Genomic DNA, 17462 nt, shown 5'->3' on the forward strand with positions numbered 1-17462 from the left:
AAAAAAAAAAAAAAAAAAAAAAAAAAAAAAAAAAAAAAAAAAAAAAAAAAAAAAAAAAAAAAAAAAAAAATCTAAGCTCAATATTTTCATTTCCATAAAATACTCAATTTACGATATTCATTTTGGTCTCGATAATATCATTTTTATTCATTTTGAAATTATATTATGGTTTACTTTTTATTTTCTTTATTTCTAATTACATTTTCAACATAATTTATAAAACAAATTCTATAATATAATTAATTCACATCCCCAATATTAATTTAAATAATTGAATTGACAGACATTTTAAATTTTTTTTAATGATATTTTCAACTTTAGAGCATATATTAATTCATTATCTTTTTCGGTCATTTCAACTGTCATTACAATTCATTTGATAACCTTATTAGTCTATGAAACCGTAAGACTCTATGCTTACTCAGAAAAGGGCATGATAGTTACTTTTTTCTGTATAACAGGATTATTAGTTACTCGTTGGATTTATTTGAGGCATATACTATTAAGTGTGTATAGAAAAACAAAATTTTGCTCGTAGTCACAAAAAATGAAATTATTTTTAAAGATAAAATAGATGTTTTGAAAGTACACGTGCAATTGATCGATATGAATACAAAAATTTAAATTAAATAGATGTTTTTTTTTGAAAAAGATAAGAAACAAAATGAATACAATTATGAAATTTATGAATAGGGTTGGTTGGATAACGTGGGCAGGGCAATTTATTCATTTTCTCTACCAAATTACCAAACTCGAACCCCAACTCACTCTCCAACTCGATCACCAACTCACGTTTTTCCTCAAAACAATGCACAAATCTGCCAGACACTGCCCCCCCCGCTTCCCTTTTCTGCGTATATCTATATCTATATCTCGCTATATATATATATATACACATCTATAATCTCCTAAAGACCATGCTATTTCATCGAAACCTCAAACCTTCCCCTTCCCCTGTACCTTTCGTGTCCAAAATCAAACCAAGAATCGAACCCCACGTAATTTTTTCCCATTCGGACCATAACCCATCTCTGAATTTCCCCAAAAATCCCTTTTCTCTCGCATTCGCCCTCAGATCCGTAGTTTCTAGACGTTTAAGTCAATCAAAACGTTGCCCTTCAAAATCTGCGCCTGATTCTGCGTGGATTTGCAATATTGTGTGTTTTGTTCAATGTGGTATAGAGAAAGGGTGTAGAGAAAAAGGGGTGTGGCTATGGCGGGTCAGGTGGTGAGAGTGAAGAGGGAAACGCTTGAAGCATGCATGACGTGCCCTCTTTGTAAGAAGCTCTTGAAGGAGGCTACTACCATATCTCTTTGCCTTCACACGTGTAAGTTCTTCTTTTTCCTCAATGGCTCTTTTAGCCGTTCTTTCCTTCCATTTGTGTCTCTTTTGTTTCTTTTTGTTCTGCATGTGTTTCCCCTTCTTGGGTTCTTCACTTTTAGCTGTTTTATGATTTGGGTTACTGCCAATTTCTCTCCTTCTGATGCCTTTTAGCTGTTTGATGTGGTAAAAAGTGTTTCTCCTTGTGGTTTTGATTCTCTTTTCATGACATTTGGATCAATTTCTGTGTTTATAGTTCATCTTCTCTTCCCCAATTCTCCTATTTCTCATGCCTCTTTTTCCTGTCTTCTTAGAACAGTTTACTGATCACTTGTTTACATTACAAGGATTCAAATTTTGAACAGATTCATAGTCCCAAGTTCACTGAATTGTGATTCCAGTTGATATGCATTCTACTCCAGTAACTTAACAGTTCATTTTAAAGAAGATACTTAATATGAATGTTTTAATGATGTATTATTAATCCTAATCTTCTACAGATATGAACTCTTTAGATCAAAGGTTCTATGCATGTTATAATCTCTGCTGTTGATCTTTGTATCTAGATTTCTGGTCTCTGTGTTTGCTTATCTGAACATCAAGAGATTGAGAACTCTACGTGAATATCTAATATGTTTGGGATTCTTGAAAACTATCTAAAACGGTCGCATGTTTCTATAAGGCGTATGTTTTCGGACGATCGTGTTCTGTGCTTTGTGTATTGACATGCCATACGATGTTATTGCATTGAATTGGGTTCTCTGGCTACTTGAGGCGTCTGCTACAAATGGGATGGTCGGACTTCCCTGTGTTTTTCTTAGGACTTTTTAGTTTTGAAAAGTATAGACCCCATTTGGGAAGGTGTGAGATTTCACCTCGGTTGGGGAGGAGAACGAAGCATTCTTTATAAGGGTGTGGAAACCTCTCCCTAGTAGACGCGTTTTAAAAATCTTGAGAGGAAGGCTGAAAGGGAAAGCCCAAAGAAGACTATTTGCTAGCGGTGGGATTGAGCCGCTGCAAACGATATCAGAGCCAAACACCGGGCGATGTGCTAGCAAGGAGGTTGAGCCTCGAAGGGGGTAGACACGAGACGGTGTGTTAGCAAGGATGCTGAGCCCCGAAGGGGGTGGACTGTGAGGTCCCACATCGATTGAAGAGGGGAACAAGTGCCAACAAGGACACTTGGCTCTGAAGGAGGGTGGATTGTGGAATCCCACGTTGGTTGAGGAGGAGAATGAAACATTCTTTATAAGGGTGTAGAAACCTCTCTTTAGCACACGCGTTTAGAAACAAAAAACATATTTTTGAAAACAAAAGTTTCTTATTTTTCCAAAATTACAAAGGGGGCTTGTTGGTAAATAAACTTAATTTATGAAAACCGAAAACCGAAACAAAAAACTTCATCAAACGTGTCCTTAAAAGAGATTGTTTACCCGTTATGATAAGTATTTTTATATCTGCAAACTGTGAATGGTCCCTCATGCTTATTGATACTTGCATTTGTTCGTAACTTGTGTGAATTTATCTAGCGAACGTCCCCCAACTTACTAAAACTCATTCATTGGCGACATCGAATGCTAGCTTTCTAATACATTTTAAGTTCTGGTTGCACACAGTTTGCAGGAAGTGCATATATGAGAAACTCTCAGACGAGGAGGTTGATTGTTGTCCTGTATGCAACATTGATCTGGGCTGTCTTCCTGTGGAAAAACTAAGGTTTGTTATTTTATTTTCGTAGTTTCCCTTGAATTGTGTAACTTGACATCTCTTGAGCGTATAGCAAAAGAACTGTCGTAAGTTCCTAAAAAATTTATCGAGGTTTATGCTTTCATGCTGTTCTATGTTACAAAGAGTGTTGCTGTAATAGCCCAAGCCCAAGCCCAAGCTCACACTAGTCGATATTGTCCTCTTTGGGCTTTCCCTTTTGGGTTTCGCCTCAAAGTTTTTAAAACGCGTTTGCTGGGAAGAGGGTTCCACACCCTTATATAGAATACTTCATTCTTCTTCCCAATCGATGTGGGATCTCACAATCTACCCCCTTTGGGACCCAGCGTCCTCGTTGACACTCATTCCCTTCTCCAATCGACGTGGGACCCCTCAATCCACCCCCCTTCGGCACCCAGCGTCCTTGCTCTTAACCCAAACTTTGCCTAACCGCGAAAACATTCATCTTCTTCTTCTTTCTTACAACTTCTCATAATACCATGGCTTTCTAGATGTCAATTAACTCATTTAAGATCCACAATTTATCGAAAAGACTTTATTTTGTTGTTTCCTTGGTCCCGATTCCTTACTACTAAAGTCTAGACTCATTATCTTGCCTTAAAAATCCATATGGATTAACAAGTTTCAAAAACGACTTCGATTTGGTGTCTCCTTGGACGGGATTTTATAATGCTAAAATTTATACACTTTCTTTGGCTGACCGAAAATGGCGCCTTTTTGCTTCTTTTTAATTATTCTCGAAGGTAGATTTCTATGGTGCTGGAATAATTCGACGAAAAAGAATAGACGATGCATAATTTAGATTTTGTTTTTCCTTTTGCAGGCCCGACCACAATTTGCAAGATATAAGGGCGAAAATATTTCCTCTTAAGCGGAGAAAGATTAGTGCACCTGAAGTTTCGCCCTTGGCTTCATTGCCCATAAAAAGGAAGGAGAGATCGCTATCATCATTGGTGGTAAACACTCCCAAAGTGCCGATGCAGAGTGGCGGCTTGACTGGAAGAAGATCCAAGAACGTTACAAGAAAGGGCGCTGCGTTACGTGGATGTAGTTTTGGCATTGAGGAACTGCTAAAGAAAGAAGAAGATTCTGGAGAAGATCATACAGCAAGTTCGAGCTCTTCTGATTATTTGAATAAAACTGTTCGACACAGAAGGCAGGTAGGGATTTTACGCACATTGTTAAAATATCGGAAAAATTCCCACATTCATAGATGTATGAAAGTACGAAATCATTGCAGGATTCATCTATGGCTGAGCCTTCGAACGGTCTAAGACACGAGGATCTGGAACACAACGTAGAAGCAGTCGAAGGAAAAGCTGATCTCTGGACACCCTTGAATTGTTTGGTTGAAGCTGCTAACCGAACGAAGTCTACCAAGCCAAATTTCCAAGGGTCATCAATGGCCAAATTGGAACCGTCCTTTGTTGCTGATGGCGACCTCGATGCACAAGAAACTAAGGAGAAAGTGCTGTTACTTGGAACTCCAAATTACGGATTATATATGCCCAAAACAAGAACTAAGGAGCACGGAAGCAACTTTAAGGCAAAAGATAACCATAATAATGGAACCACATCACTCCCAGAATCCACGAAACGTAAAAGGTTGCGGGCAACTGCTCGTAACAAGGCAGCTGCATCTGGTGAGCTAGGTTCTCAGGCACAGGTCGTTCTTGATGCGTCAGCTGCTAAATGTGGAAGAAAAAATCCAATTTGGTTCACGTTAATCGCCTCAGACGACAGGTAATATACTCTACCTATCGAATATTTGTAATACGAAATCTGCTTTTAAGTTTCGTACGACTGATTTGTTATTAAAAGTTTTAGGAAGGGCGGATGTCCGTTGCCTCAAATATCGACGTCTTACTTGAGAATAAAGTAAGTTCCTCCCATCTTATTACTTCATTTAAATTCGTCCATTTATCAAATTTTTCGTTCACATTATAGAGACGACATTCAGAAGATTGCATATAGACGATGATATTTTTACATAATTTTCTATGTTGTGTCAAAACATTAATGTTATTTGAGTTTCCCGAGACTCTTTTGTCGTTATAGCTACTCTGTAGATCTAAGACAAAGCTAGAAATTGTGCAGCATGAAGGGTTTACATAATATGAAAATCAGGAGCTTGATGTAATTTTTCGTTACGCCTAAGCCCACCGCTAGTAGATCTTGCCCTCTTTGGGTTTTTCCTTTTCGGACTTCCCTTCAAGGTTTTTAAAATGTCTGCTAGGTAAAAGTTTCCACACCCTTATAAAGAATGTTTTGGTTCTTCTCTCAACCGATGTGGGATCTCACAATCTACCTCCTTTGGGGCCCAGTGTCCTCACTGGCACTCGTTCCCTTCTCCAATCGATGTGGGACTCCCCAATCCACCCCCTTCAGGGCCCAGTGTTCTTGCTGACACACCGCCTTGTGTCGACCCCCCTTCGGAGCTCAGTCTCCTCGCTGACACATCGCCTAGTGTCTGGCTCTGATACTAAATTTAACGGCCCAAGCTGGCTAGTAGATATTGTTCTCTTTGGACTTCCCGTCGAGGTTTTTAAAACGTGTTTGCTAGGGAGAAGTTTCCACACCCTTATAAAGAATGTGTCGTTCTCCTCCCAACCGATGTGGGGTCTCATTATTTTGCTCAGTCGGTTTCCTTTCGTGTGTTTTTATTTCGTTTATTTGTTTGAAAAATTAGTTAATTGCATCAATGAAGTTCTGGACTTTCTCAAAGAAAACAGGCAATCATTTTTCATGTAAATCTCTGTGATATCTTCTGAACTCTGTTTTTATTTTCAATTATAGTTCCTGTTGTTTCTCTTAGATGAATGAAGTAACTGATACTCGTGTGCTGATTACTTTGCTAATCATTTATTACATTATAGGGATGGGAAAATGCCCGTTTCGTCTATCCAAAAGTATCTCGTAAAGAAACTAGATCTTAAGAGCGAAGCCGAGGTGAGTTTTCAATTCGATATCTTATTTCATGAGCTTGGTCCCAAAGTGCCCAAATACTTTGCCAATATGTTTCTTTCTTTTTAATTATGTTACTTCGTAGGTGGAAATATTATGTCGGGGACAGCCGGTGCTACCAACGCAGCAGCTACAGAACTTGGTTGACTTGTGGTTTCGAACAGCGTCGACAGCGAAGAAAATTCCAGCATCCGTTGGCTCATCTGCTAAGGACTTTGTTATGGTCCTCTCGTACTGTCGAAAAGTCCAGACCCCTTGACGAGCTTCTGAATCGTGTTCTTGCTTCTGTACGTCGTCTACATCTTGTAATGTTTAATGAGCATCAGAATCCGGACCCGAAGACTCCGGGTTTGTCATATTTGCGCGAACATGCAGATTGTTGTTATATATCTGAATTCTTTGATTGGTTTTATTTCATTGGTATACCCACATAATGAACAATTGATCCAGTGCTGTTTCCCATTCCATTTTTGGCTCTTTTTTTACTGATTCTTCAGTCAAAGGTATCACTCTTTTTACCGGACAACAATGTTGTCTGCCTGTCTTAACGAGTTGAGCTAATTTCAGTTTGACTTTGTTTTGTTCGAAGTGTTGATATTTGTATGGAAAACGACAGAAGATTCATTCTGGTGGGGAAATTTTCAAGATGAAAGATGGGAGGTAATCTTTTGTGCACTACCTCGACACCCTTTTCTTCCCCCCTCTCCCTCCCGGACCCTTTTCAACGATGCGAAGGTGTTACCTTTCTCTCAATGATGGCGGACGTGAGACATCGGTAACGAACACTAGTTGAACCATGTCGATACATCAACGGCAAGTGATGTATGATGTCACAATCGCACTCTTACAGAACGTTTATAAGCGATTGTGCAGCACTCATTCTCACCACTGAGTGAGTTAGCCAACTCGAAATCACGTTGCCTTCGGCCAAATAACGTATACCCAAGCCTCTATCTCCACTTTAAGAAGGTTTTAAAAAACAGGGGTAAAGAGATTTTAGAAATAGAGCTGGAAAGCAAGATAAAACAATGTATTAGGTTATAAGCTAAGAAGACAACACAATAGCTTAAATGACACATAACTCTGAGTATGAGGAATTGACGGTTAGTCGGCATCCCTGTATCTCGACACATGACAGACAATTGGTGTCCATTCTTTATTTGGGCTGAACACGTGGGGAGCAAAGATTGGATGAATGAGGATTGAGCAAAGGGAACTGTTTGGGTGTTCACATATCCAAATTATGTGGTGCACAAAACAAGAACACCTTTCCCCTCAACCTCCAGCAGGTTTTTTTGGCCAGAAAAATGGCGTCCTCGCTGCTTTCTCCTTCCAGGATCTTACTCAAAGGATCATCCATGATTCTTCCATCGCCATTAATGGCAGCTCACAGTGAGTTCTTCGGTTCCAAATAGCCTTTGCAGTATTTTTTATCATCCAATTCCACAAAAAGCTTTTACTTTCTTTCTCTTCCTTCAAAGAGTTCTACTGGGTTCTCTCTGTTTTTCTAGTTTAATTATCATTTTGATCGTTCCGACAAGAACGATATATAGACACAAATGTAGAAGTAAACGAAACTTGTACCCTCGATATGAAGTTCTAGATTTGTTAGCGCCTCTTCGATCGACCATGACTTAGGTGTAAAAGTCCAAACCCACTTCTAGCCGATATTGTCCGTTTTGGCTCATTACGTATCATCATCAGCCTCACAGTTCTAAAACGCGTCAATTAGAGAGAGGTTTTACACTCTTATAAAGAATGATTTGTTTCTCTCTCCAATATAAGTGGGATCTCAAGTAAGATCTCAAAAGCCATTTAGAAAAAGTGGATAACATCATATTCATTTTTCGAAGAAATTGGTTGTTAGAAAAAGAGCTGAGTCTTAATGTAATTCAACTAGTTTAGACATATGCTCTCGAACTAAACGGTATCTGCAGGGTTACCGAAGATGAAGAGGAGAGCAATAAAGTGCAAGGCAGAGGAGAAGCGAGAAGGGAAGAGGTCAGAAGAAAGGATGGTTTCGGGGACGGTGGCTGCGGTGGCGATGGCTACAATGGCAGCGGCGGGTCCGGCAGTGGCGCTGGTGGATGAGAGATTGAGCACAGAAGGGACAGGGCTGCCTTTTGGTTTAAGCAACAACCTGCTAGGGTGGATTCTAGTTGGGATGTTTGGTTTAATTTGGTCTCTATACTTTGTTTATGCTTCGTCCTTAGATGAAGATGACGACTCTGGTTTGTCACTCTAAATCAATCATCACATTTTAATCAAAGTTATGGTTAGTAAAAAAAACACGACTATTATGTAACGATTCCTTTTGTAGACCTTCGAGAAAACGAACGGAGAGTGAGACCGCGATTCGACAGAATCAAGGTATAACAGCTCAAGCTCACCGCTAGTATATATTGTTCACTTTAGCCCGTTACATATCACCGCTAGCCTCACAGTTTTAAAACGCGTCAGTTAGAGAGAGGTTTCCACACCATTATAAAAAATGCTTCATTCCCCTCTCCAACCAATTGTGTGGGATATCACAATCCATCCCCGACTTAGCGTTCTCGCTGGCACTCCGCCCGGTGTCTAGCTCTGGTACCATTTATAATAGTTCAAGCTCACTGCTACCAGATTTGTTCGCTTTATCCTCTTATGTATCGTCGTTAGTCACACGATTTTAAAACGCGTCTGTTAGGGAGAGGTTTCCACCCCTTATAAGAAATGCTTCGCTCTCCAACCAACGTGAGATCACACACAAGGTTGGACTCGAGAGGAAACATCAACCTCCCGTGTTTCTTCCTTAAAGTTACATCCTAAATAGTATTATTTTAAAAAGAAATACCATCAAATTTTATTTGATAATTATTTAATTTTAAATTTATAGTTTTAGGCTAAATTAAGAAAAATATACTCTTAAACTAATTTTTTTTTTTTAAAAAATACCAGGTTAATTTTGGATGAAAATAATTAGTATTTTATTTTAAAAATACTTTTAAAAATTCAAAAATTTAATTGATATTCTTCTATTTTTATTTATTTAGTGATAGTAAAAAAAAATTATATATTTTTTTTATAAAAATAAATGTGTTAACCTTTTTTAAAATTTTATAAGTATTTTTTAAACATAATAATAATAATTAAATTATTCACTATATTTATATATAAAAAAAAGTAATATGGCTTGTAATTCATGATATTATTCTATATATTCCATTAATATCATAAAAAAATTCAATAAAACATAAAAGAAAAACAGAACATAATATTTTAATAAGAAATTTAAACTTCATTAAATAATTGAACAAAAACATAATATTATTTTCATCCATAATTTGAGAAAAATGGAGACATCGACATAAATATTTTGGACATATTGAAATTTAATAAATTGGAACAAAATTTATTAGCCATTACACAAAATTCCCCCTTTTATTCTTTGATAATCTTGGATGAGCATCAACATTTCACAAAATCATAGTCGACTATGAGAAAGCCATTAGCATTGCCATTTCCATCCGTGTCGAGACTTTGAAACACTCCGACGTCCAAATCTAGACCTCCGTTGTTACATTGATCCACAATTCTTACGGTTTGTTGAGCGCCTGTTTCCGTGTTAGTCACCTGTATGTTCATGTATTTTCTTCCCCATTAGACGAACTATTATAATTTTTTCATGCAACTAACACTCGATTCAAATTTCTGACTTTTTAATTGATATAAGTTTTAATCAGTTGAGTTATGTTCGGATTATAAAGATTGATACTTTACTCTTGTATTAAAGTAACAATTACAATGGTATAGTGAGGGAGCGACAAATTCACATTATAGGGTTGTATACTTGTTGGGTTGAATTCGGAAAATCATTTAAACCAACCTGAAATTTCAAGCTGGTTGAGTTGGTGACTTGAACAACTTGAATAGTGTTCTCAACCTAACCTTCTATTTTTTTTGGTTGAATTAAGGTTGTTTGGTTGGTTTTTTTTTAATTTTTTTAAAAAATATTACTTATCTATAATGCCTATCTCATTCTTAACTAAATTTTCATAAAATTCAAATATTAAACATTCACCCGTCACACATCATTAATATTAGTTATAAACATTGTGTGGATTGTGAGATCCCATAATGGTTAGAGAAGAGAACGAAACATTCTTTATAAGAGTGAAAACTTCTTCTTAATAGACGCGTTTTAAAATCTCAAATTTTTGACGTATGTAAAAGGTTAAAGGTTCTATCATCCAACAGAACACCATTACGAGCCTATCAGAATATCTTTGGAAGTACGTTTATACACACAAAAAAATATTTTTAAGCATTTAAAAAATCATTCGAAACGCTCGTACCAGTAAGCATAGGCCACAAGAATCCTGGCCTTGAGGTCCAACAGGGCCACAAAAGGCAGTCCATCCATATTGGCTGCGCCACTCCAAAGGCTGGTCGGCATCCCATGTGGAACAAAATGCACTCACAGCATTCAAATCCCAATTGATTTCGGGGGCATTGTATAAGTTAAATGTTGCCCTCACGTTGCTCGCACTTTGAGCTTTGGACAACATTACAAGACATAGACACGACAACGTTATCAGCATCAAACCCTTTGTCTCCATGTTGTTCTTTTTGCTTTGGTGCCTAATTTGGGCATGCATTTATAGAGGGAGGAGGGAATATTTTGTGTTCTTTTCATCTTGTCTACTCACAATGGCCTGCAGTCGTTTACAACAATGTCGTTTAAGAATATTACTTTTTGCTAAGGATTTTGTGTTTTTTTTATGTTGGATTATGGTGTCTTTGTCTAACCCAAACAATTTCACGACAATGTGGGTTGGTCTTAATTCCACTCGATCAATGTTGTTCATGTTTCGTTTAGTTCTTGTTTAGCTCGTTCAACCCTGTTCAAGTTCGGTTCATAGGTATTCTCAGTTGTTCGAGGGTTTACTCTAGTTTTTGATTTGGTTCGGTTCTATAACAGCTCAAGCTCACTGCTAGCCGATATTGTTTTTTTTAGACTTTCCCTCAAGGGTATTTAAACGTGTCTGCTAGGAAAAGGTTTCCACACCCTTATAAAGAATGTTTCGTTCTCCTCTCTATCCGAATAGGATCTTGAAAGTTCACTACAATTCAAGTTGTTTTTTTTTTCTACTTTAGTCGGTTTAGAGTTGAGATTGAACCTAAGTTATTATGAGCTAAAGAGAGCATAAAACCGTTTATTTTGTATTTAATCGAGTAATTTTATACATAAAAAAAAATATATTAAATATAAAATTAAATATTTAAGAACCAATTAAACAAGAAATTTTATTATTTAATAAATTACTTGGTTCAATAAAAACACCATTTTTTCAATTCTTAGCCGCCTTTGAATTTTCTTTTGAGAACATTATCCCCTTGTTTACGTTAACTTAGCTTAACTAATTAAACATTGGTGTTTCTCCATAATGATCAATCATAGGGTTTGACTTTCTTCCTTTGACCAAAACCTAATGTTTTTTTTTGTTCATGTTTTGTTCGAAAAAAAAAAAACTAGATTTGAATGTCGTGTGGTAATAAAAAAAAACTCGTTAAAACTCCTAAAGAAACCAAATATTACACTCGAGTTAAAGGTCAAATTGGTCATTTTTCTTATATCTCCTCCCAAGCGAGAATCGATACAAATCTTTAGATTCAAGATTGGTGTTGAAGTTATTTACGTGATACGCTCACTAAACCGAAGTTATATTGATTTGACATAGTTTCATACTATATTGAACAAATGATTCAAGATAAAGTAAATAGTTATAGACACAATCGTACGTACGACATTTTTAATTTATCCATACCATTAAAAAAAAAAAGTTCATAAATTCAAGAAACCTTGAATTCATAGTTTATTGTTCATACTTTATTTATTAGAACGTTATTAGAACGTGATATTCTTTCTTTCTTCTTCTAGGAAGAATAAACCGAAAGAAAAATCTTAACAATTGACAAACTGATAGTTGACAATAAGATGGCCTCGGAAGACTCCATTTCCATTGGTGTCGATTCTCTTAAACACATTCACATCCAAATCAAGCCCTCCATTGGCACATTGATCAACGATTCTCACAATTTCCGAAGCTCCTGTTTCAGTGTTAGTGACCTGCAAACATTCCCGTGAAAATTTCTCAGCACATTTGTAACTCTAAAATCTGATAATTTTTTGCAAGAACTAGAAGATTTACTTACCCTCAAGCAACGTCCACAAGAAGCTTGGCCACGAGGGCCGACAGGGCCACAGAAGGCAGTCCAACCGTACTGACGACGCCACTCGATGGGCTTGTTAGCATCCCATGTTGCACAAAAAACACTTGCTCTAAGGTAGTCCCAATTGATGTCTTGTGGGTTGTACAAATGGTAAGTAGCCCTCACATTGTTGGCACTTTGAGCATTAGCCAAGCTCAATATGCCCAAAGCCAAAGCTAATATCATCAAAAAGCTCCCTTTCTCCATTCTTTTCTTTCTTGATTCTCTCTATAACTTGTTGTGAGGTTTCATTGGGAGAGTGCTTTAATTTATAGAGGAAGATAAGCGTTCATACTTTTCAACTCAAATCTATTTCTTAGTCGCCCTTGGAAAATTTTCCTTTGACCGTTCTTCCATGATGTCGACATAACTTTAATAGATAAGATAGTACTATACGTTATTGGTTTGAATCTTCTCTTTGATCTAAATTTTAAGTGTTTAAGTTCATTGAACAATTACGTTAGAAAAAAACCCTAATTTGAATGTTTGGTTTGACACTTTTGATACATGTAACTTAAAAACATAGTTTCTGAAATTGTCAATTTGAGCATAGTTCAATTGATTACACTACTCCCTTGATAACATGATCCTAACTCAATTGTTAAAATAAAAAATTTTGAAATTTAACTCGTACACGTAAAATGTTCAATATTTTACTCCAACCCCAAATGTTTGACAACTTCATTTTGGATAATATTGTTTTTTTTTTTTTATTAATTTCCACAAAAACTATGTATGTATGTATGAGAAAATAAAAGTTAAAAAAGAAAAAGAATATTAATAATAAATAACCCTTTATTCATAATTTTAGTATCGTTTACTTAGAATTAATTATTTTTGTAAGTTAAAAAATTATAAATTTATATAGCTATTAAAAATTTTGTTTGAATTAAAAAATATGTAACCAAAAGAATAGATAATGTTTAATTTGAATATTCAATCCACACCCACATGGTTCAATTGGCCCACAAAATTGACTTGACTTCCTTCTACATAAAATCTACTCTACTCTTTAACATTCTTCTTATACTTTTTTGAAAGAGTTAACAAATCGTCGATCCGTAGAGGTCGTAAGATAAAACGATATCGATTCGTAGAGGATGATCTTCAAGCTAGATACCAAATATGTTGGGTTCATCTACATCATATACGTATCATTGGTCTGACTATGGGTTAGCGCAAGCTCACGGTGTCAAAAATCAGGGAAAAATAAAGGAACAAGTATCGTGGTGTACGCATCAGTACGTAACATACTGGATAATTAACCTAGGCTTGTGAGACGTATAATGTGCATGGAGATGATCCACATAACACTTCCTTACGTATCATAGTATAAATTCTCTATCAGACGTACATATATATTCATGGTACTTCATTCATGCTTATCATACATGAAACATCAAAGTTCTCACGAGGTATAACAAGATCGTATTAACATAGCAAACATGAATAAACAAACATGATCAATTCATCCAACTTAGTCGGTAGGCGTTCCAATAATAAGCTCACTTACAATTCCAAGTTCAACCCAAATGAAGAAACCCTTCTTTCGATTGACTCAGTTACTGATACAGATGTTGGCTACTCACAGACGTTCTCATATCATACAGAATCCACTGCTCTCATAGGTCGGTTCGGATCATGGTTTCGCCCTTATTTATTTGATTTTTGACATCTTTGCCCATAATTGAATGGGCATAAATGGCCAGGTGGATTGAGTCCAATCCCATCCATTGCTTTCCTTGCTAACGGAGATCTGCTTGTCTTGTGTCTATGCCTCGGCTTCCGAAGATGGGCGTAGGGATGGTGTTCCCAAGCTTGATTTGGCTGACAGTTCCTAGATTCAGCTACTATGTTTAAAAAAAAAAATTAGAAATAGAAATTAAAAATTTTGAAAAATATTTTAAAATTTGAGAGAATAAATAAATATAAACTAGTCAAGGTCAAGAAAAAAAAGTCAAAGAGAGCCACATCTAGAACATTATAACTCCCATTTTCTTAAAATTAATTTTTTTTTTCTTCTTTTATTTTCTTCCACCACATATTTGACTAATCCATTATTTAATTACTAACTCCCTTTTTAATGAGATGCCAAATTAAAAATTAATTAATTTATAAATGTTTAAAATTTTAAATTTTAATTTTATTTCTAATAAATATTTAAAATTTTAATTTTTTATTTTTTTATTTTTAATTGTGCCATGCATTTAAAATTTTAAAAATTTAAAGGTTATTATGGTAATATATCCTAATATGAATAATAATATTTTGTTTTCTTCTCCGACCGATATGAGATCTCACAACTAACTTAAGGAAGTCCACTCTCGTTTTTTGGATTAATTTTTGACCGAACAGAAGAGGGTATTTTTTTTAAAAATATAGTTTTAATTTATTTTCCTACATTTCTATATATTTTTTGTAATTGATACATCTAATAAAAGCGTAAAAATTAAATAATGAATTAGTAACACATATTTTCTTATATGATATGAGATTTCTTTAAATATTTATTGCCTAATTTTTACTCCATAGGTAATTAATAATGCCGACTTTTCTTCGGATATTGTCGAGCGTAAATGTTTATAATAAACGGTGTTCTTTAAGGTTATCTCAAAATGTAAACAATATATCAAATTATTCATGCTTTATTCATAATTTATTCATTAAAACATAGTTTTCCTTTTCTCTCTTCCTCTTCTGAAAAGAAAGAAACTTAACAGCTAACGAACTCATACTTGACAATAAGATGGCCACGACGGTATCCATTTCCATTAGTATCGATTCTCCTAAACACATTCACATCCAAATCCAACCCTCCATTGGAGCATTGATCGACAATTCTCACGATTTCCGAAGCTTTTGTTTCAGTGTTAGTCACCTGCAAACATTTTCACAAATTTTCTTAGTTTCAAATTTTCTATTCCTCCTTTCATAAAAACTCATTACGAAAAGATTTACATACCCTCAAACAACGACCACATGAAGCTTGACCACGAGGACCAACAGGGCCGCAGAAGGCTGTCCAACCGTAGCGGCGGCGAAACTCCAAGGGCTTGTTGGCGTCCCATGTTGCACAATAAACACTTGCCCTAAGGTAGTCCCAATTGATGTCTTGTGGGTTATACAAATGGTAAGTAGCCCTCACATTGTTGGCACTTTGAGCATTGACCAAGCTCAATATGCCCAAAGCCAACGCCAATAGCATCAAAAACCTTCCTTTATCCATTCTTTGTTGTTGTGAGGTTTCATTGAGAGAGTGCTTTAATTTATAGTGGAAAATAAGTGCATACTTTTCCACTCGTATATTATTTTTAGCCACCCTTTGAATTTTCTCCCCCATTAATATGCTTAAATTCAACTTTCATCATTTACTTTATAGGCCCGAGTATTCGTAGGCTGTGTTGGGTTAGATCATGTCGAATTGGGATAATTTTTAGATCTAATTTAATTGTTCGGGTTGTAAATGAATTTGATCCAACCTAATTATAAATCTTTTGGGCTGGCTCGGTTTTTCGAACCGTTTATTTAAAATTATTTTTAAGAGTTGTTGGATAATAAATAATCAAAAAATAATTATGAAATTAAACAAAGGGGCGGTTTCTCATTTTTGTCACGAGCTTACTTCTACATGACGACTATTCATCAATAAATTAAATGAAGCGAAGTTAACGTGGTGGGACCTACATTTTGTGATTGTTCCTTGAACGTTTCTTTCGGTTGGATGCATTGTATTTTTTTATGTATGATTCATCACGCGCACATTAGGTCACTAGGCGGGCTTGTTAATGTGCTTCCTAGGCCTGAGTATGATCTAGCGTACGCTCATGTTGATGGAAACCGACAAAAAAAAAAAAAAGAGGAATATGAATAATAATATGGTGCATGTGTTGGTACATAATATATTGGAGAAGTAATTCATGCTCATATGACATACAACATGCATAAGACTCCGTATTAAAAATCGTAGTTCAATAAATTCATCACGCGCACAATAGGATGATGCTTATTATATATGGTACATCATGATGTCTCACAAGTATAAATGTGATCATATTAACTTAGTAACATGATCAACAAAACAGAAACTACATGCATCATAAAATTTACCATAATGTCATAACATAAATAATAACGTGCAAACAGGGTCACAGATTATGTGTTATTCATGCATCAATTAATTCATCTAATGTAGCCGGTAGGTATTCCAACAGTAAGTTCACTTATAGTTTTGGCCTAAGTCAATGTCCTTAAGCTTTTCTTAGCCTAGCCTGTAGGCATTTAAAGTTTTAGATGTGTCGGGTCTCGATCATATCGGACTTGTTCAAAATAGTGTTGCTCGTGATGTGGTATGTAAAGTTTTAGATGTGTCGGGTCTCGATCATAAGCGAAGATTTTCGTATTTGGCTTCTCCAACTTGAGTCAACATTGGTAAAATTGAGGTATAAGCTCCATGATTGGCGCTGCTAATGACAGGCACCACTCGACATTTTCCACCTATTTTATTCCATTATTTAATCATTGTTTCTATTAAATTATGAGTTTAAAAATATCAAAAAATAAGATCAAAATACAATAGATTTTTAGAAATAAAGGTTCAAATAAAAAAAAAACAACTCGAGTCACTCGTCTTGTATGTTTTTTTAAAGCACTTCGATCAAATTTGAAATGAATCAATAACGAACATTACTCTCGAAATTTTACTAAAGAAGCTTGAGTTCTTGCTGGTTGGTTTTCGAACGTGTTCAAAATTATAAATTTAGCTATTAAGGCTATGGATGATATGAAGTCTATTGGTAGATAGTCGTCTATTAACTGAGAAACATGTTGGGGAGAAGTTTGTTGTCGTTAGAAACTTGTGAGTATGTGTTAGACTTTGTCGAAAGCGTTCTTGGCATGCAAAGGTCATTACTCGTGGTTGTAGCTATGAAATCTCACATCGGTTAGAGAGGAAAATGAAACAATTTTTATAAGAGTGTGGAAACTCTCCCTAGCGTGTTTTATAAATTTTGAAGGGAAGCTCGAAAGGGAAAACCCAAAGAGGACAATATTTGCTAGGGTGGGCTTAGAGCGTTACAATAGCTCATATCGAAGATGAAGAAAAATGCACACTGTTGGAGCTCCGCCATAAATGTTTACTTATAAGACACAAAATTGAAAGAATAAGAACTTAATAGACCACAAAATCAAACGTTTAAGGATT

The 17462-nt window shown here is 35.7% G+C and overlaps 5 protein-coding genes across 7 annotated transcripts; 2 read left to right on the forward strand and 3 right to left on the reverse strand.

Moving 5' to 3' along the window:
* Positions 1–789: 789 nt before the first annotated feature.
* LOC111493567 (E3 ubiquitin protein ligase DRIP2-like) lies at positions 790–6477 on the forward strand. 2 transcript variants are annotated; one of them, XM_023143316.1, is made up of 7 exons: positions 790–1328; positions 2938–3037; positions 3870–4206; positions 4287–4789; positions 4868–4924; positions 5923–5995; positions 6096–6477. In XM_023143316.1, exons 1-7 carry the CDS (start codon positions 1214–1216, stop codon positions 6267–6269), a joined length of 1359 nt encoding a protein of 452 aa, XP_022999084.1. In that variant the 5' UTR covers positions 790–1213; the 3' UTR covers positions 6270–6477. The 2 variants fall into 2 exon arrangements, with proteins under 2 accessions (XP_022999084.1, XP_022999085.1); XM_023143317.1 differs by having other exon boundaries at positions 791–1328; positions 4874–4924.
* A 780-nt stretch (positions 6478–7257) lies between these two features.
* On the forward strand, positions 7258–8426 carry LOC111493586 (photosystem II reaction center W protein, chloroplastic-like). 2 transcript variants are annotated; one of them, XM_023143338.1, is made up of 3 exons: positions 7258–7402; positions 7948–8260; positions 8397–8426. In XM_023143338.1, exons 1-2 carry the CDS (start codon positions 7318–7320, stop codon positions 8253–8255), a joined length of 393 nt encoding a protein of 130 aa, XP_022999106.1. In that variant the 5' UTR covers positions 7258–7317; the 3' UTR covers positions 8256–8260; positions 8397–8426. The 2 variants fall into 2 exon arrangements, with proteins under 2 accessions (XP_022999106.1, XP_022999105.1); XM_023143337.1 differs by lacking the exon at positions 8397–8426 and having other exon boundaries at positions 7948–8315.
* A 1031-nt stretch (positions 8427–9457) lies between these two features.
* On the reverse strand, positions 9458–10608 carry LOC111493585 (pathogenesis-related protein PR-4-like). Its single transcript, XM_023143336.1, has 2 exons — positions 10345–10608; positions 9458–9622 (listed from the first exon to the last, which is right to left on the reverse strand). Exons 1-2 carry the CDS (start codon positions 10606–10608, stop codon positions 9458–9460), a joined length of 429 nt encoding a protein of 142 aa, XP_022999104.1.
* A 1214-nt stretch (positions 10609–11822) lies between these two features.
* LOC111493583 (pathogenesis-related protein PR-4-like) lies at positions 11823–12505 on the reverse strand. The gene is made up of 2 exons (XM_023143334.1): positions 12206–12505; positions 11823–12119 (listed from the first exon to the last, which is right to left on the reverse strand). Exons 1-2 carry the CDS (start codon positions 12467–12469, stop codon positions 11955–11957), a joined length of 429 nt encoding a protein of 142 aa, XP_022999102.1. The 5' UTR covers positions 12470–12505; the 3' UTR covers positions 11823–11954.
* A 2371-nt stretch (positions 12506–14876) lies between these two features.
* On the reverse strand, positions 14877–15501 carry LOC111493584 (pathogenesis-related protein P2-like). The gene is made up of 2 exons (XM_023143335.1): positions 15225–15501; positions 14877–15140 (listed from the first exon to the last, which is right to left on the reverse strand). Exons 1-2 carry the CDS (start codon positions 15486–15488, stop codon positions 14976–14978), a joined length of 429 nt encoding a protein of 142 aa, XP_022999103.1. The 5' UTR covers positions 15489–15501; the 3' UTR covers positions 14877–14975.
* Positions 15502–17462: the final 1961 nt, after the last annotated feature.

Source organism: Cucurbita maxima, unplaced genomic scaffold, assembly GCF_002738345.1.
Source record: "Cucurbita maxima cultivar Rimu unplaced genomic scaffold, Cmax_1.0 Cma_Scf00019, whole genome shotgun sequence".
Lineage (NCBI taxonomy): Eukaryota > Viridiplantae > Streptophyta > Magnoliopsida > Cucurbitales > Cucurbitaceae > Cucurbita > Cucurbita maxima.